The 18,365-nt window shown below is 48.2% G+C and overlaps 1 protein-coding gene across 3 annotated transcripts in view; it reads right to left on the bottom strand.

The window, feature by feature from the left end:
* GCLC (glutamate-cysteine ligase catalytic subunit) overlaps window positions 1–18,365 on the bottom strand; it is a 47,790-nt gene that overhangs the window by 9,273 nt on the left and 20,152 nt on the right. For all 3 annotated transcript variants that reach the window (XM_045294825.1, XM_045294824.1, XM_045294826.1), the window contains exons 2-8: window positions 15,442–15,554; window positions 14,256–14,438; window positions 9,912–10,025; window positions 8,111–8,169; window positions 7,891–8,024; window positions 1,466–1,540; window positions 910–1,026 (exon numbers count right to left, since the gene is read on the bottom strand). In XM_045294825.1, coding sequence (XP_045150760.1) covers window positions 910–1,026; window positions 1,466–1,540; window positions 7,891–8,024; window positions 8,111–8,169; window positions 9,912–10,025; window positions 14,256–14,438; window positions 15,442–15,554 — 795 coding nt within the window. The remainder of the gene's footprint in view (window positions 1–909; window positions 1,027–1,465; window positions 1,541–7,890; window positions 8,025–8,110; window positions 8,170–9,911; window positions 10,026–14,255; window positions 14,439–15,441; window positions 15,555–18,365) is intronic.

Here is an 18,365-nt window from a genome sequence, read left to right as displayed (position 1 = left end):
GGGGATGGAGGGGGTAAAAGGATCTTTGATAGCAGACATTTTCTATAGCAAAACCGTCAAGGACGAAATGCTGCAGTAGCACCAAAAAAGCCTTTTGGTGAAAACAGTCACAGAACCATTTCTAAAATCTAAAAAAATGGCACTTCTAATTACAGAAGACCTAAAGCAAGCATAGATTTCAACCAGCGTTAATAAATCACTCCCCAGCCCAGCTGAGCCACATTTCCCACACAGTCACACCCAAACAAGCAACAGCTGTCAGGGCCCCCAAACAGGTTTATAACCTGTGAGCTTCTTTCCTCGTGAGTCCAGCCCACTTGAGTGAAACTCAGTCAATTTCAAAATTGCAAGTACTTGCGGAGGAAAGTTGTGCCCCCGCACCTGATGTCACTGGGCTTCGCAAAGGGGAAAAGAGAATCAGCCCAAGGTCAAGCCCAATGAGGCATGGGTCAGACTTGCCTCTACCCCCCATCCTTTTTACTCTACTCTGACACCAACCAGTGCTCTCTGGACCTCTGCCCTACTCAGTTGTCACAAAGCTCCTTGGGGCTGACAAAGGTCCAAAGGACCCGACTCTGTAAGCCAGTTTCCAGCCCGAGGCACTTGGTGGTCCTGTCTCGTAGTCTCTCTTGCTGCCACTTCACACAAGGAACCTGGACAAGCATGGCTCCTCCTCCCACTGGGGGTGGGATACCCGCTCTTCCTGCCTCAGTGATAGCCAGAGGAAGAACAAAACGAGCCGCTCCCCTCATTAGAGGCCTCTGGACCTCATTTGCATGCCCCCGCACCGCCCCAGTCATTTGGTGGGGGTTACAAAGCCTTACACCAAGTAATTTCACCTTCACAGCAGCTACAGCAGCTGTGTGACCTGCTGGATTTGAGAAAGCTGTGAAGGGGAAATCATCCTACCTCCAGTCCTCGCTCCTCCCGAGTCCGATCATCCACAGACGCAGAGATCACGCCCCAGCGGCAATCAATGTCAGACACGTGGCCTCGGTAGAAAGGAGATGCTGCACTCAGAGCCATCTGAAAACAAGCACAAGTCAGCACCGGCAGGTGCAAAGTGTCGCCCATAGGCTGGCTGACAGCTCCGTGCACAGGTAGGGTGCTGGCTAAAGTCATGGGGTTCATGCAGCCCACAGGATTGCACTACACCTGCCCCTGTCTAGGGACAGACAGGAGAAACTGAGCAGATGCTTTGTGTGGTTTGCTTCTTCCACACAGATCCTCTCCACAGTGTGCGGACTGGAGGGCAGGACAGGGCAGGCAGGAGAGCCCACTTCAAACGGGACATTTGATACATCCATATTGTTCTGGCAACATGGAGCTGGCCCAGGGCCCAGAATCTGTTAGTTCTTTTTCCATGACGATTCAACCAAGGTGAGCAGCAGAGCAACATTTTTAGCACGTGCAGGGTTCATTTTATACTAAAAGGTATTGGAAACACGATGTCATTCCTACTTACGACGATTGGACAGATTGTGGCCAACTGATCATAAAGGTATCTGGCTTCAGAGATGCTGCAGGCTTGGAAGGTCACCTGTTTTAAGAAGTGTTAGGTCACTAACGATGGCAATGATGACAAAACCATTAGCTCCCTCCCTCAGCTGTGAGGCCTGAGAAGGAAGATGGGAAAGGTGTTCACGGTGATTTTAATAAAGGTTAACCCAGGAGCCTCGTTCAAACGGTTGCGTGAACCTTAATAGAAAACGGAATTGAACCTGGTCCGCTATATCTAGGCAACTAATATGAACAGCCACTCCCATCCAAGCTAAGGGAGGTTAATAAGTCAGGCAGGAACACAAAGACACAAAGATACTTGGTGAAGCGTGGCCAGGTATTCATTCTCTTCTACCCGCTTCTTTCACTGCAGTTAGTTAAAGGGATCTTCAGATTTTAGTACAGAAAATCTGGGGATGCTATTGCTTCACTGTTGACAATGGGAGAATAGCTTGGAAGGGGGCAATACTAAAGACAGGGAAGAGGTGAGGAGGGAAAGGGAGCAGCAAAGGCACCTGCAGTCAAAGGGGCAGGTCGGTGCCCTGTGCACATAGCCAGTGAGAGGACGGCTGAAGTGTGGGCTTGCTGTTCTAGGACATTCAGGAAAACAAGGTTTGAGAGACAGTAACCATGATTTTGGGTGCTTACAAAACAAGGAAACAGGAAAAGAAGTCCCATACGAGTTTGGCTAGCCCAGGATAGGTGGCCAGAAGGAAAACCAGAGCTGGAAGATGTTTGACGAGTAGGTTCAGTACTGGTGTAATAGGTTATGGGCTGCTAACCTCAAGGTCAGCAGTCCCAACCCCCCAGCTGTTCTGAGGGAGAAAGATGAGGGGGCTTCTCTGCTCCTGTAAAGACTGACAGCCCCGGAAACCCACAGGGGCAGTTTACTCTGTCCCATAGGATTGCTATGAGCTGGAATCAACCCGGTGGCAGTGAGTGAGGCTCAGATGGTGTGCGGAAGCTGAGGTCTCCAACAAGAGAAACTATATCCCGTCAGAGTTAGGTGGAGCAAAAGATCACCCAAGTGACCAACACAAGTCCCCTAAACCAATCTCCCCCAAAACAAAAGACCCGACCCCTTGGGGAGCAAGAAGAGAGAACGTACAAATTAGGGTGTAAGTTAATAAGTTATAATATAAACTTGTAATCGGGAAGTTTTCATTTCTCCTGTTATCAATATTCGGTCATGACAGTTTGAAGTTAGTGTCTGCACAAGAAAAAGCTATTTTAAGAACTGAATACCCGCCGTTGCACGCTTACTGCATGTCACAATCCCCCTCTGTCGGTTGTCACACTTGTGAAAGTGGTCTAGGGAGGAAAAAAAGTGTCAGCCTCCATCCTTGTCTGCTGGGGATCAGGAAAGCTGGCGGTCAAGGGCTTAGCTGCTGTGCTGCCCAGGGTGAGAGCACTGCTGCTGTTGGTGCCATTGGGTTGGCTCCAACGCACAGTGGCCTTATTACCAGGGAAGGACACACGGCCGGGTCCAAGGTCATCCTCACAATGGTTATGTTTGAGCCACTGTGTCACACCATTTCACTGAGCGTTGTCTTCTTTTTGGACGACCTTCTATAGAGCACAATGTCCTTTTCCAGGGACTGGCTCCTACTGACAGTAAGTCCAATATACGTGAGATGAAATGTTATCATCCTTGCTTCTAAGGAGCATTTTGACCATACTTCTGGGGCAAATGTTTGTTCTTCTGGCGGTCCGTGACAGTTTTAATATTCTTCGCCCAAACTGCTGAAATGCATCAGTTCATCGTTGGTCTTCTGGAGGCCCTGTGCAGCTTTCACATACAACAAGGGGATCGAAAGTATCAAAGAATGGCTCAGGCACACCAAGTCCTCAAAGTGACATCTTTAAAGAGGTCTTTTGTAGCAGATTTGCCAAATGTGATACTAAAATGCTTTTTTAAAACTGTGAATCAGGTGAAGGTTAACAGAACAGGTCATCAGTTTCACCTTCACCAGTTCATACACATTTTGTTTCATTCCATTCACTGCAATCCCCTCAATGTTCCATCACTTATCCCACTTCCTCCCTGCGTTTCCCGTTGCCATGCCTCCTCTGCTCTCAGGTGAACGCTGCCCCTTCGATCTGAATTGGCTGATTGTTCTAAGGTGGGTGTGCTTTACTAGTGGTAGGTTCCCATCAGAGGCCTGCCTAATGGCAGGCTTGCTTTCTTGACTGCTGCTTCCATGGACTGATAGGTATCCAGGGAAAATGAAATCTTTGACAGCACCATGATTTTCTGCGTTGATGTTGTTTATTGATTCTGTTGTGAGGACTTTTGTTCTCCTTAGGTGTTACGCTGTAATTCACACTGAAGGCTTCTGTCTCTGATCTTCATCAGCAAGTGCTCTTCACTTTCCGTAAGCAAGGTGATACCACTGCAGGTTGCAGGTAGTTAAAGGAGACTTCCTCCAATCCTGATGTGTTCTTCTAAATACAGCCACACTTCTTGAATTAGTTGCTCAACATACCGACTGACAAACTGAGTAAGTATAGTGAAATGCCTTTAAACTACGCAGCAGCTCCTAGGTCTGCTCCAATAACTGGCTCTTGGTCTGCGCATAGGTTTCAAATGAGCACAAGTTAAGTGCTCTGGAATTCCCTTCCTTCACAGTCTCATGTTATGACACACACAGTGCAATGGCTTTGCATGGCTAATAAAACACAGGCAATCATGTTTTTCTGCTGTCAGCCAAGGCCCGTCTGACATCAGCATGGACAGCCATTATTCTACGTTCCCTTCTGACTCCTGCTTGATATGGATACATAACAGATACAAAGATTGCCAAGTCAAACAGAACATCACTACAGATCAGGGATGTGGGAGTGCTCGTTTAGCAGCTAAGCCACTAAGCTACAATTTCCCCCATAAATATTTAGGCTCAGAAGCCCTATGGAGCAGTTCTGCCCTGTCCTGTAGGGTTGCTATGAGTTAGGATTGGCTTGTTGGCAGTTTGAACACCTTAAGGAAGTAGGAACATATGCACAGTTTTAGCTCCACTTTAACACATCATACAAGAGAAGCAGTGTCACTTTTTTGGGAGAGGAGGGAAGAGGGCACAGGGGGAATACAACTTTTAGAAATCTGAATATCTAAACTTTTCATAGAAACCAGTTTTGAGGCCACACACGTTTCTTATGGGTGAAAATACCTATTGTAAAATGTCATGAATTAGCTTTACTCCTGAAAAGCCCCCAAAAGTCATCTATAGCAAACTAAACTCAGCGCCAGAGTCAATTCTGACTCATGATGAGCCTACAGAACAGGGTATAACTGCCCCTGTGCATTTCAGAGACTGAAATTGTTTATGGGACCATCAAGCCCCACTTTCCCCGAGAAGCAGCTGGTGTTTTAGAACTGCTGACCTCACAGTTACCAGCCCACCATGTAACCACTATTCTGTGAGGGTTCTTAGTCTACGAATGTGGTTAAAATGTTTCTTACTTTGTACTTAACGTCTTCCATCAACCCAATAAATTGACTTTATCAAAAATCTGTTTCCTGCTTTATTGATAAGCAGTGTCCAATGGTCCACCTGAGAGACACAGCAGGGACTTTTGTGGTGGCTGGCAGAATTCACCTCCTTTGCCCCCTTCTTTTCCCACGACCTGTGCCAAAGATGTTTTAAGACACGGAAACTGGGGTACACAAGGCATGCTGGTGAGAAAAGGAAAAATGAATTCTAAACCCAGGCAAAGTGTCAATTGCATGAGAAAATTGTATCTGCACATAATACATGTTTACACCCACCACATGTCACAAACGTGGTCTTCCAGGGGCATGGACGCCCTCCTGGAGCTCTCTCAGCGTAGCAGGCTGCTCCTGGCACAGCACTCGGCTTTAATATTAAACCGAGAGCAGGCCAGCGGTTCTCTGATGGCCCTGATAGCGATCAGAGTCACGCAATGTGACGTTCTCCAGCTACGGGCTGTCTTCAGAAACATTTGTATTTAAGACAGGAAAGCAGATATGCAGCTAAAAGTCAAATGTCTCTTGTTTTTACAAAGTGTGACTGTTGTAAGGACATTTACTCGATTATCATTGTTTGGAAGCCATGGATTTTATCCCATGAATGTTAAGTCACAAAAAGTGGGAAAAGACTTATTCACGGCAATGCTACTTTAACATACTCAGCCTTGACCCTGTCATTGATTTTTGACTGATCACGAGTCTAATGTCCATTTGGGCAATGTCCAATGACGGGAATGCTCCTGGTCCCATGAGGTTATAATTCCCACGGCTAGAGTCACTTCTGACCCATAGGGACCCACCCCTACATAGTTTCCAAGGCTATAAATCTTCACAGGGGCAGAGAGCCTCATTTTTCTCTAGTGGACCAGCTGGTGGGTTTGAACTACTGACCCTGTAATTACCTGACAGCACTCCCAGCACTCGTCATCAGAGGATGGGACGTAGCATTGAACATGTGTATCTTTGGTCTCTTGTATACAAAGGAACTGTGCTTCCAGCTATACAATGGCCTGTGCTGATGTTACTGGCTTATGTCTTGTCCTCTACTTTTGATCTATAAAGTTCGCCACAGGAACAGTTTATGCTTAACTCTCAGGCATCCAGTCTCGTGTATCACGTGACCCTTGAGCGTTAGAGCATTCTCTCTTCTAACTCTCCTTTGAAAATTTCACTGTGGAGTGCAGTGAATCCTGGCTCCCCAGTGCAGCAAACACACTGCTCGTAACAGCAGTAACAAGAGGGAAAGGACAGGTATCAATTTGGACATGAAGACAAAAGGGGTGGAAACCAGTGAATGCTGTTGCTTGGATTTTCACCCAACAATCATGGCGCACCTCAACAAGGAAAAACAGTGTTCCAGGCTGTTGTGGGCCTGGCTCCACTAAAGTGCCAAGGTTAATGAGAAGGTGAGAATATGAGCAAGTCAGATGCAGAGAAACTGCGGGAGATGTGATGGGCTGAGTGCCAAACACAAGGGTAACTCCCTCTCAACACTCGGAGGGGTCACTGCTGAAGCACAGAGCTAGTCCCGATGCGCAAGAGAAAGGAAAGACCCAATGATGATGCAGTGTTGGCCCAGCATGCCAATCACGCCACAGCCCTATTGGCTTTAGAAATAAATGGAACAAGGCATGTTTGCAGGAAGGTGTGCATGCTGAGGCCGGGAGCATGGGAACACTGGTGCTTCTGGAGAGATCAGGCTGGATCCGGATCCACAGGGGCCCTTCCTCTGGGCCACTCCAGACACGGTCAGCCTGGGTCATTGAAACAGAACAGACATCTCCTTGAGCAACAAGTTCTTTTTCCTTCCATCACCAAGTCTGTCTTGTTTTCAGGTTATCCATTTATTTACCCTCGCATGAACGTTTACCTAAAAAAAATTCCTACATTGTGTAACTCTTTCTACTCCTAACATGATTCTAATCAAGTTAAACAGTGAAAAGCAGTACTTCTGTTAGTAAGAGCAATGGGATAAATGTTGGCTAGGAATAGGACTTAGAGGGGATCTTAAAAATAAACTTTTAACGGATGAGAAACACGAGGCCCCAGGTGAGGGCGGCTGCCCACACACCCGAGTGGTAACTGAGGACAGAGGGCAGAAAGCAGGATGCCAGCTGTGCCCTGCCTGCTGGGCCTCTTATGCTCTCCTTCAGGCCTGCAGTGAACCAGGGTACAATCTCCGCCCGAGGCCAGCCTGCTCGGAGACATCACTAATTTAATCAGATCAAGGGAGATGCTAAGCATGCAAGTAGAAAAACAGCCATTCTACCTCCTGTGTAACTTAGCCAGGGAAAAGCAAACACTGGTGGTATTCATTTCTCTACAATCACTGGGTGTCCCTGCAGGAATGTACAAGTTTAAAGTCAAAAATCCTTCGGATCATGAGATCACTGGCGCGCACCCGTCAGCACCCGAGTCCAGGAGTGCTACCAGGTCTAAGTGGTGCTTATAACCTCAAAGCTGGACTGTCACTCAAACGCGCTGTCAACCAGTCCATTTGGACTCGCAGTGAAACCTCGAACCCTCACAGTGACCATTCACAAACACCCTCTGTGTTTCCGAGGCTGTCAATCTTGGAGAGTAGAGAGCCTCATCTTTCTCCCAGACCAGAGACTGTCACTAGGTGGCGGCAAACATCTGGCCTGCAGCAAACAGAACAGAGAAACCACCCAAGGCTGCACATTTTATGTTAACAAGGATAAACATTTCTGGAAGGTTCTGAGTTTGGAGACAGCTTCTAATGAATTTACTGAAGCACTTAGCTGGTTTTCGGAGGGCATTCCAGTCACCATGTTCACTGATTAAAATGCGACCTCTCAAAGGTAAACACATATACAATGAGCAGAAGCCGGCAAACAGAAACAAGGAGGGCACTCTGGCTCCCAGTGTGTTGGAAACCGTACCTGAAGGCAGCAATTGCCCATTCCAAATCCCATGGCATCCAGGTAAATGTGATCCGGCTTCGACGCCCTCGCTGCCTCCTCATCCTCAGGAAAGGCTTCTATGAATGGAGACGGCGTGTTCTTGTCCTTAAAGACTGTGTTATTCGAGGAGAAAAGACGGAATGAAGGGCATGGTTGGCAGTCTAGGGATCCACCCCTCACCAGCTCACTGCGGACTTACTTGGCACATTGATGACGACCTTCTCTCCTCTCCTATGGCGGATATTTCTTGTGAGGGTACTAAAACGGATACACAAATGTCATCAATTGGTCGCCTAACAGCCATCGTGTGAAAGGAACGTTTAATCACATACAAGGACTTGGAATGAAAATTACCTCAAAGTAATTTACCTTTAGAAAGAAAAATGTATTAAGCAAGATACTCTGGAGGGGGGGGTGTCATTTAAAAATAAAAGGTGTTCCATTAATACTACCTTCCTTAACCCTTGCTTGAGAGTTACCTATCTCTGCCCTGTCAAACCGTGCCAACTCAACGAAGTCCAGGGGTGCAGCCACTGCCACAGTCTGGCTGCACTCTCTGTTTCAGATGCTTCCCATGGTAACGCCAAAGATTTCCAGACTCACCTGTCACTATGCAGCCCCACTACTGGTGCCTCCCTCCCCACAACCGTTAGCCTGAATGCCTACCTTCCTCTACACCTGTGCTGCCAAGGTCAGATGCTACCAGCTGCAGTACGGCCAGTAAGCACCTGGCCTGTGACTGGTTAGTTCTACTTCAAACGTGCTCTAAGTGTGAAATACACACAACGACTTAAAAGCTTGATGTACGAATAAAGTTCCTTGTTACTAATTTAGAAATATTAATTACATGCTGAGACAACAATCTCTTGTACATACAAGGCTAAATAAAATACAAGAGGCTTCAAAAAGTTGTTGGAAAAATTCCATGATCTTTTCATTCCATTGCTCCACAATCTCTTTGAACCCCCCTCATATAATATTTCAGTTCCCTTGCCTTTTTCTGATGTGTTTACTAGAAAAATTTAAGTAACTCTTGTGGCTTGCATTATGTTTTAATTGGACAGCGTGACTCTGGACTTGGCTTACATGCCACTTCTCTCGCGAAGCCCCTCAGTGTCTTCTCAGGCCCGGCTTTCTCTGTATGAGGGGTCTCTGGCATTACAATCTTCTGATACCACCATGTATTTTTTCCAACAACTGACACTCATCATAATCTATCTTTTCTAAGCAACTGTTTATTTTAGTTTTCCCCTTACCATACTACATCACTTGAAGTTGGGAACTTTGTCTCTAGGCCTCTGTCCCCCCAAAGACTCTGCATATTGCAGGTGTGCATCAGTACTAAAGGCGTGCTCACAGAGATGGCCCATGGTCCCTAACCTAGGTCAGGAGCCTAAGTCTAGGATGGCAAGTGAGTACCCAACGTACAAAGCCGAGATCAGACTGGTTAAGCGGCTGAAACAATTTAAAGTTTAAGCATTCAGCTACAAGCCAATAGCCCTACTAGTTAAGGAAGGTAACGAGCATCCACTACATGTCCTACACATATTTACCTTATGACGAAGGTATGTGGAGTAGGATGCATATATTATAGATACAAATGGTGACTTAAAAATCCATTGCCATGGAATTTATTCTGACTCATATAGGGACCCTACGTAGGATTTCCAAGGCTGTGTAAATCCATGTGGGAGCAGACTCAGAGAAAAGAAAATAAGGCAGAGATAACGTAGGGAAAGCTTGCCTGGATAGATATATGCAGAACTCAGAGCAGAAAGAATTTTCTCCTTCAAGGGCAGGACAATGGCCAAGTTAATGGCTCTAAAATGACATGGAAAATGGCCAAGTGAACCCTGGGTGGAAGAAACAGTGACTAAGGAGACATGGGGCCCTGAGGGGTGCCTGTGCCTTCTCAGGCTCATTAGGAGCCAGGATGCAGTCAATGATCAACAAGGACCCCTGGACAGGAAAGCCACACACGCACCTGAGGCCACACTTACCTGAAGCGGGGGTGTTTGTTGATCGCTTCATCTGGAAAGAAGAGGGACTTGGAAGCTCCGCCTTCCACCGGGTTGGGTTTGTACTCGGGCAGCGTGAACCCAGGGCAGCCTAATCTACAACAAATTACAGAACTAAATAGATGGGATTTGCTTTCAGGAATTGAGCGTGCCCCACCATCACTGCACCTCATTTCTATCACTTCCCTTCTCGGGGGTCTAGCGCCCAAATGTAAATCCCAGTCCCCTTTGCTCCTCTGAGATCCTGCTCACCAACATCTCCTGGGGACTCCAGCCCTTTACTGACAGTTTCAGAAAGCGTCCGTCCCTCAGTATGGGCAGCAAACCCCTCCAGTGGCTAACAGCTTTCCAGCGGCCACAGCGGTTGTCTCCCAGGGCCGGTTTCCTTCCCCACAGCTTAAGAAGCCTCCATTACTCTCTAGATGCCTGGATGGTTGTGGACCTCTGTCCATGATCCCCACCTCCGCTGCCTGCGAGAGGCCGTAATAGAATTTATTACTGGTCTCTGTCAGACCAGTAAGTGTACTTTTTCCTATGAGTGAGTTTTGTTCCACTTTCCTCTCATTCTGTCCATGACCTTATCATGTGACCCTTTGCAGAGCAGTGGGGGTGGCAGCTGGGCCCCATCTAGTTCTTTTGGTCTCAGGGTCACGGAGATGGATGCTCACGTGCTCCACTAGTCACTGGACAATTGTTTCCAAGTGTCTTTGATTTTCTTCCCTCCCGACAGGAAGAGCCCCAAAAGTTGCACCACAAATAGAGCACAAGCGTTTAAGACTCCAGTTGCTACTTATCGAAGTTGGACCTAGAACACTGGGTTTGTGGGCAACGCCATGCCAATTGACCTTGGTGTCCCATGAGCAGATCACGATCTTGAACTCTTGGGCCCCATGACTCATTCTCTCGTCAGGAGACGCCTGACAATTCTCAGTTAAATGTACACCTACTATGAGCCAGCAATTCTAAAGGAACATTAACTAGGAGACTGACAAACTTAGAAACATGGGGATCCCCAGATGACCAGAATGAAACGAGAGTAGTTGCTTGACTTGGAAATGGGGTTGGCAACCTTCAGATTTCTACCAAACTGAAACCAAACTCGCCGCCACGGAGTCGATGCCGACACACAGGTTCCCTACAGGACAGGGCAGAACTGGCCCTGTGAGTTTTCGAGACTGGACTCTACAACAGTAGAAAGCTCCGTCTTTCTCCCATGGAGTAGGTGGTAGTGGTTTTGAACTGCTGACCTTGCACTTAGCGGTGCAACAAGTAACCACTATGCCACCGGGGCTCCTACAGAGTTGTTTTTTTCCAACAAGTGTTTTTCAGTAGAATGGTCTGCCATGATGGAAATGCTTATGTGCACTGGCTAATTCCAAAATGGGGGCCATTCGCCACATGTGGCTACTGAGTGCTCGAAACGGGGGCTGGTGTGACAAGGAAGTGAATTTGTAATTTTATGTAATTCTGATGAATTTAAATAGCCCAGAAGAGCATACAGTTTTAAGAGCGCAGAGTTTTTTGCATCTTTGCGGGGCGGGAGAGGCAAGGCCACTGTCCGTGCATTGACGAGCCCAGAGCACTCCCTTCCTGGATCCCACCCACAGTGCAGCCACACTCTGTTGTTACTATGATGTGGGCAGAGGCTTCTACAACGAATGACAAGTAGTTACTCTTATTCTGTCTGCAAGTCCAAGAGTACTGCTCCAGGCTACAGTTCATGGTTAAGCGTTTTTAAAACTTTAATCAGATTTAAAACTTATTTTCTTTCTCATCTCTCCCTTCACCATGTCTTCATGAAAACGAGCTAATGTTGACAGACCAGCTGTCCCCTAGGCAGCCTTTCTCAGTTACGCTAAGAGACACGCACAAATCCAGGTGCTGTTGAGCCGACTGTAATTCACGGTGAGGCCGCGCGTGTCCGAGAGGCACAGCGCTCCCCCAGGTTTTCAGTGGCTGGCTTTTCAGAAGTGCCGCCCCAGCCCGTTCTTCCACGGAAGGAGCCTGCAGGAGACATGCTGTCTGCTGCCACCAAAGTGGCCCCAGACTCATCTCAACCCAGCACAATGAGCAGTTCCGCATCAGACTGCAATGAAACAGGATTTTCTCACTGGCTGACTTTTTAAAACGTCAGGTCTTTTTTTCCCTTGTCCATCTAAGCCGGAAGCTCCACTGAAACCCGGTCAGTCAGTATCAGAGCAACACACAAGCTGGCTGTGCATGGAGACCCCGGTCTCCTGCAGGGAAGACAAGCGTTCTACTGCTGAAGCAACAATGCCTTTAAGAGAAACAACAGGCTTAACTAAAGACTTCCCTCTGTGGCCCACTGCCCGCTGACACTACACAGTCTTCAGTTTCGAATTCTAAGATAAAACAGTGCTGGCTACACCACATTTTAAAAAATATGCTAAGTAAAGTGTCTAACCCTGTAATATTAAGGGAAAAAATGTACCACTGAATTTCCTACTTCACTAAAAGGTCTCAAGTAATGCCTGCAGCCTCTTGGCCTTGGCTGTAATAGTCCATGGTTCCCCCCACAGTTACATACACCAACCACGCTTGCCATCTCCTCCCTGGCCAAGTTCCCGGACTCTGCCCCATACCTCTGGCCCACATCTACGTCTCTGTACCTCTGCTGCCCACCAGCCCTCCCAGTGGCAGCATCCTCCTGGTCTCCTAGTGGGTGCTGGCACCTGATCTAGTCACTCTCAACATACAAGGCTAGCAACTCATTCAGCGTTCCAATGGCTTCTTCCTACGGCCTTTAGGACAACAACCAGGATTCTAAGTGTGGCCTGGCCTACATGGCCCCACCTTCCACCGCGTTCCCAGCACCCGGTCACATCAGTCAGCTTGCCTTCCAGTTCCCAGCAGGCTCATCTCAGGACGTGTCCCCACTGCTGGCAGACACCGTCCCAACCTTCTTCCTGCAGCACCCCGGTGCCCTCGGTGAGCTTCTTTACTCTGCCTCTCTTCTACAGGCACTGACTCAGGGCACCGAGCAAGCCTTTGTCTCACCCCCCCCCCCCCACTGTGGAGGCCCACCCTCTCTGCTCTCTCACGACTGGCTGGTCCTGGTCTGGGGCAGTGTTTTGGGAATCTGAGTAGACGGCATAGCGTCAACGTTTCCCCCACCCCTCCTTCAGCCATGAACCCAACCTGCCCTCAAAACAAGCCTGTCTGCCCTCCCCCAACCGTTCATTTTCCCTTTGGGGGGGGGGGCCTGCACACACGCAAACAAGAACTCACAGAAGATAACAGCGCTCTACACGCTTGGTGACTGTACTGCAGTCTCACAAAACACGCACCCGAATCAGCGACGTTCGCATACAACACGTGTGGTGAGTGCGAGCGTACAAGAAAGTGCAGCACCAGGAAGCTGGGGGCGTGCTCTCTGCACCGAAGGACAGCAGCTTGGACAGGGCCTGAACTGTGTAGCTGTTACAGTGATGACTTAAGAAATAAAATCCCTCAAAGATCAGTGGTACGATTCTGAATACCCATGGTCATTAAAAACACCACGGGGGAAAGGTATACAGTCAAAAACAATAACAAAAACCAAATCAACCCAGAAAACAACAGCTCATGTGTGCCCAGCATGGACACCAAACCCTGAAACCCGTAAAGTTAAGCATACTTACCACACTGATCTGAGAGGCATCTCACATAGATAAACCACACTTGCTATTTGGTAGAACTATGTTCTTATGTCAGGACTCTATGTGCAATACCTATACTACTTGCATATTACACTTTGAGCTGAGAACATAACCCATGATGTTTGCTCTCGTGCAATTTCCATCGTCACTAGATTGAAAACATAATCCACAGCTTCTTTGCAGCACAGCATCCAAAAGACTCAACAATCCTTCGTGTTGATTAGCCAATGGTTTCAACAGTATGCGGGGAACACTTATGTCAGTCAGCTCTTCAGCGAGTGAGCCTCTGATGTGCCAAACCCCCAGTGGGACACGTTCCTTTGGAAAGCGTGAGGGGGCAGCCTTACCCCCCAGTGGCAAGAGCACATGAGGACTGTCAGATGCAGCTGCTCCCCAGGGTCGGGAATGCGTGCCAGACCCCAGGCTCCCACAGGAGCCCAGGAGAGTGCTCTCACCACCTTGCTCCAGGCTGCCACCACTCGCCCGTCTACTGGAGCTGGCATGGAATTTCTGCCTGCCAGTCATTTTTGCTGCTGCCAGCATAAGCCACAGAGAAAGGACGAACTGTGTGCCAAGTACAAAAATCACAGGCGGAAATACTTGGGCCACCATTTGTAACCCATGGCTCTGAGATGTCTGCTGGGCCCTTTTACTATAAGGGGCTAACCTGGGAAATGAAGTTATAGTGCAGAGAGCCTGATTTTCTTCTAACAGAGAAGTTGCCTCCTTCCGGCGTTTCCTCATGTTGTCCTCCACCGTGTTGAACTCTGACATGGTCCCACCGTACGGCTGTCCAGGGGTCCCCTCGATCATGTAACTCCCATACTCTGGTCTCCAAAGGGTCGGGTGGCTATAGAAGAGAAAAGTTCTGTTTCATTTGTTTCTTCTGCTACTATCTGTTCAAGTGAGTAAATGAGTTTTAAAAGTTGCTTAAAATACTCAGAAACCACTAGGTAAAAATGAACCTTTTGATTTACCATAGCTCTTCAACACCATCTGAGTTAGAAAGTACTGAGTCCACCCCATTCCCGAAACCACACTCACGACCATCTGGTCGGTGATGACTCATAGTGACCCTACAGGACATGGCAGAACTGCCCCTGTGGGTTTCTGTACATCCTGATGGGAGCAGAAAGCCTCATCGTTAACCCGTGGAGGGGCTGGTGGGCTTAAACTGCTGACCTTAGGGTTAGCAGCCCAACAAAGCAACCCACTGCACCACCAAGTCTCCTTCTGGGGCTAGCGTACTTCCACGTGATCGAAAATGCACAGCTTGGTGTGCCCTGTCTAAGACAAGCCAGTCTACTGTGCAGGTAAGGGAACGAGGCTGTAAGTGTTCTTTCAGTTCAAGGCCTGGGGTCCAAACTCCATCTGCGAGTGGCCAGATCTGGGGAAATGAACTGGCGAGTCCGTGCCCACTCTTCAAATGAAGAGGAAACATCTACAAAGGTGCCAGTGAAACCAAAGCCACGGGCGAGTTTTATCTGGCACCAGAGTTTTCAGTCTCCGTAACGATTTGGCTTCGTTGAGAAAAAATGCTCAACCGCAGCAAACAGGCTTTATATTGAGCCTACTTTTCAAAGTGCTTTAATACATTAATGTACTTAATACCAACCGCGTGACTACCCTTATTTTACGGAGGAGGACACGGAAGCCCAGTTTCCAGGGAGCTTGCCCAAGGTTACCCAGCTACAGAGAGGTGGAATCAAGATTTGTACCCAGGCAGCTTGAAATCACAGCTTGCACTCTTTAACAGCTCTACTATCTTGCTTCTTGTAATCTCAGAGAAGATTCTAGTTTAGTAAATCTAAGTTTCAGGATGCACGAAAACAACCGCCCGTGTTTTGGCTTACTTTGGGTTTGACCTTTCCCCTTTTTCTTGTAGGGTTTCAAGAACTTCCTCTCCAGACAGGACCAACTGGACTTTTTTATTCTCATGATCAAAAGAGACCAACATATATTCCACCTATTGAAAAAGAAAGGGGAGAGAGAGAGATTAACATCCTCCCAGACCTGTGCTCAGCGTGACCTTTAAAATAAAGGGACTGAAATGTGATGGTTGGAAAGGATCCAGGGGTGGGGAGCTTGAAGCAGCACCATTTGCTTACCCTTGCATGCGCAATAGCTTGTTTACATACTGTGAAAACCTGTAGACAGTTGTTAGTCAATAGTGGCATTGTTTGAGCGCTAGGAATCGTACTCAACAACATTCTACATAACAACCCAATTGCATACCACATTTTGAGCTAAGAACATAATCCCATGATGTTGGCTCTCACGTAATTTCCATCTTCACTAGACTGAAAACAACTCTACATCTTCTTTTCAGCATCCAAATAGGATCCAACAATCCATCGTGTTTATAAACAAATAGTTTCAATAGTACGTTGGGCACACTTACATGTCATTCAGCTCTTCAGAGTCGAGCCTCTGATGGGCCAGACCACCAGTGGGCACCACACCCACTGCCTCTGAGTTGATTCAATACTCATAGCAACCCTCGGGCACAGAGGAAAACTGGCTCTCAAATCTCCCACATGTAGTCACTGGTGGGTTCCAACACCCCCCTTTCAGTTAACAGTCGAGTACTTTAGCCCCTGTGGCACCAGGTCTCCTCATGCCACTTAAAGAGAAGTGTTTCACAGCATAGCTTGTCTAGCATTTCCAAAAGCAGTTCGCATTTTAAACTGACTCCACAAATGGCTCAGCCTGGGTGTAAGAAAGCAGTTATCCAGGCTCGGGGACCGAGTAGCCAGCTCCAACAGCTCTTGAATAACCCAGCAGCCGATCCCCCATCGAGTTCCATGACAATGAATCTCTCACACACACATACACACACACACACACACACACACACACACACGCACACGCACACACATACACACACGTGTGTTAGCTGAGCTGTTACCAGTTCAGTTTCAGTCCCCCCACCCCAACTCCAGACACACATGAAAACGTTGCCCCAGTTCTGCATCAACTCCACAACTGGTTGAGGAGCAGGGTTAGGAGCCAAAGGGCTCTCTTTCACTGGCTGATGTTCAAGCGCTTGGCAGGCCTTTCTTCCTAGCCTGGCTTAAGCCTAGAAGCTCCACTGAAGCCTGTCGGCGTCCTAACCCCTCGAAAGCCTCCCCAGATGGTGGGTGGTGGGCAGATGGTGGGGGTGGGCGCCGGCTGGAATGACACCAGGGTCTCCCGCACGGAAGCTGGAATTCTGTCACGGAACCACCAGCGTACCCTAACTGACGAGTCTGAGGTAACGAATGAAGATCATTAATCACTATTCGTGACCGAAGTAAAAGGCACATGTGACAATGATAAGGAATGGAATCCGATCTCCACGGGCAACTTGAAACAGCAACATGTGCTTCCACAATAATAATTTCTCTGCAGACAACACTGGGTAGAACCCTCTGCACAAGCTACCAAGGCAGATGCTATGGCCAAGTGGTGGCAAACTGCAGGCTCACTGATGTATTTGGTTTGCTCTGTATCCATATGAAAAGAAAAAGAAAAGGGGGGGGGGGTGGTGGCAAGCAACAGTGTCCCCACTCTCTCTGACACTCCACATGTAAATCCAGATGCCTATCTGTAAGAACACACAAACAGACATCCTGCAGCCAGCCAGCACAAGCCCAGGTCCAGTGGGGCGGAGGAAGGCCACTCTTGCTGGAGGGCATGGGTACTCTTGGCCTACTGTGGCCACCATTCAGCCCAGATCTGCACGGCTGCTGGCACTTTGGTGTGCTTGCATGTCCCTGCCTGGCTGCGGAAGGCATTTGGGCCAGCCATCCCATCACAGACACCATACTGTTCCAGAGACCACCCCATCCTTCAGCCAAGACACAGGATTACAAAGGGAGAACGGAGCAATACTAACTGGAGTTGCTGAGCAGGGGAAATGCAGCAACCCAACAAAGCAAACTCCCAATGAACTGCTCTCAGAGTCTCAGTTCCCCGTCCTGCTTCTTGGTTCGTTTTTCAGTTCCAGAAAAGGTTAAGGCTGCTGGGTTCCATCACATAAACCAGAAACGTGAGATTTGCAGCTGTGCAAACAATCACTCAAGTGTCAAGTGATCAGAACCCAGACTCTGGAGCTGCTCCCCACCTCAGTACTGGCTGTGGGGCAGCATCTCTAGACTCACGACTCTTGAAAACGGCTAGAGCCTGAGAGAACACAAAACTTCGTTAGGCCGGGGACCTAGATAAAGAGAAGAATGGCTGTAAGTAAATAACACGGCAGAAATTTATCCTTTAAATGGGCATAGGTATGTCATGTACTTTTTACTGATGGCTCCTCATTCCCAAGCCCAATGTGCAAAGTACATCTGATTCCTCCCCGACCCCCACACACTTTCTAGATGGGCAAAGAAGCTGAGTATGCTGCCCACAGATCAGTGTGATGACACAGGCCCAGAACACCTGAGGGGTCTGTAGGTAAGGAGCTACAAAACATGGCAGTCTTTGAAGTGATGATCAGCTACAAGAGGCAAAGAAAGGCCATGTCATGCTGGCTGCAAACCTCTCCCATGGATCATGCCCCAGTTTCATGGCACGGACTGGCACTGTGTTGTAGGAAAGGTGAGTTACAGATTGGAGCAATGAACCAGCCCCCGTCTTGGACAACAATGCTGCAGGAAGCATTCCTAGATCTCCTAGCTAGACTGACCCTTCTTCCTTCACTCACAGGGCCCAGCGAGGTGTCTATTCCTGCCACATTACAAGCTTCCTGGAAGAAGAAAAGATGCTTCCTGCTTACCCAGCTCCCATCATGCACCTA

Source organism: Echinops telfairi, unplaced genomic scaffold (genome assembly GCF_000313985.2).
Source record: "Echinops telfairi isolate 266 unplaced genomic scaffold, ASM31398v2 ScPeMD7_3533;HRSCAF=4204_1, whole genome shotgun sequence".
Classification (NCBI taxonomy): Eukaryota; Metazoa; Chordata; class Mammalia; order Afrosoricida; family Tenrecidae; genus Echinops; species Echinops telfairi.
Note: the sequence above shows the minus strand (reverse complement) of the source record. Positions and strands in the feature narration are given on the sequence as shown.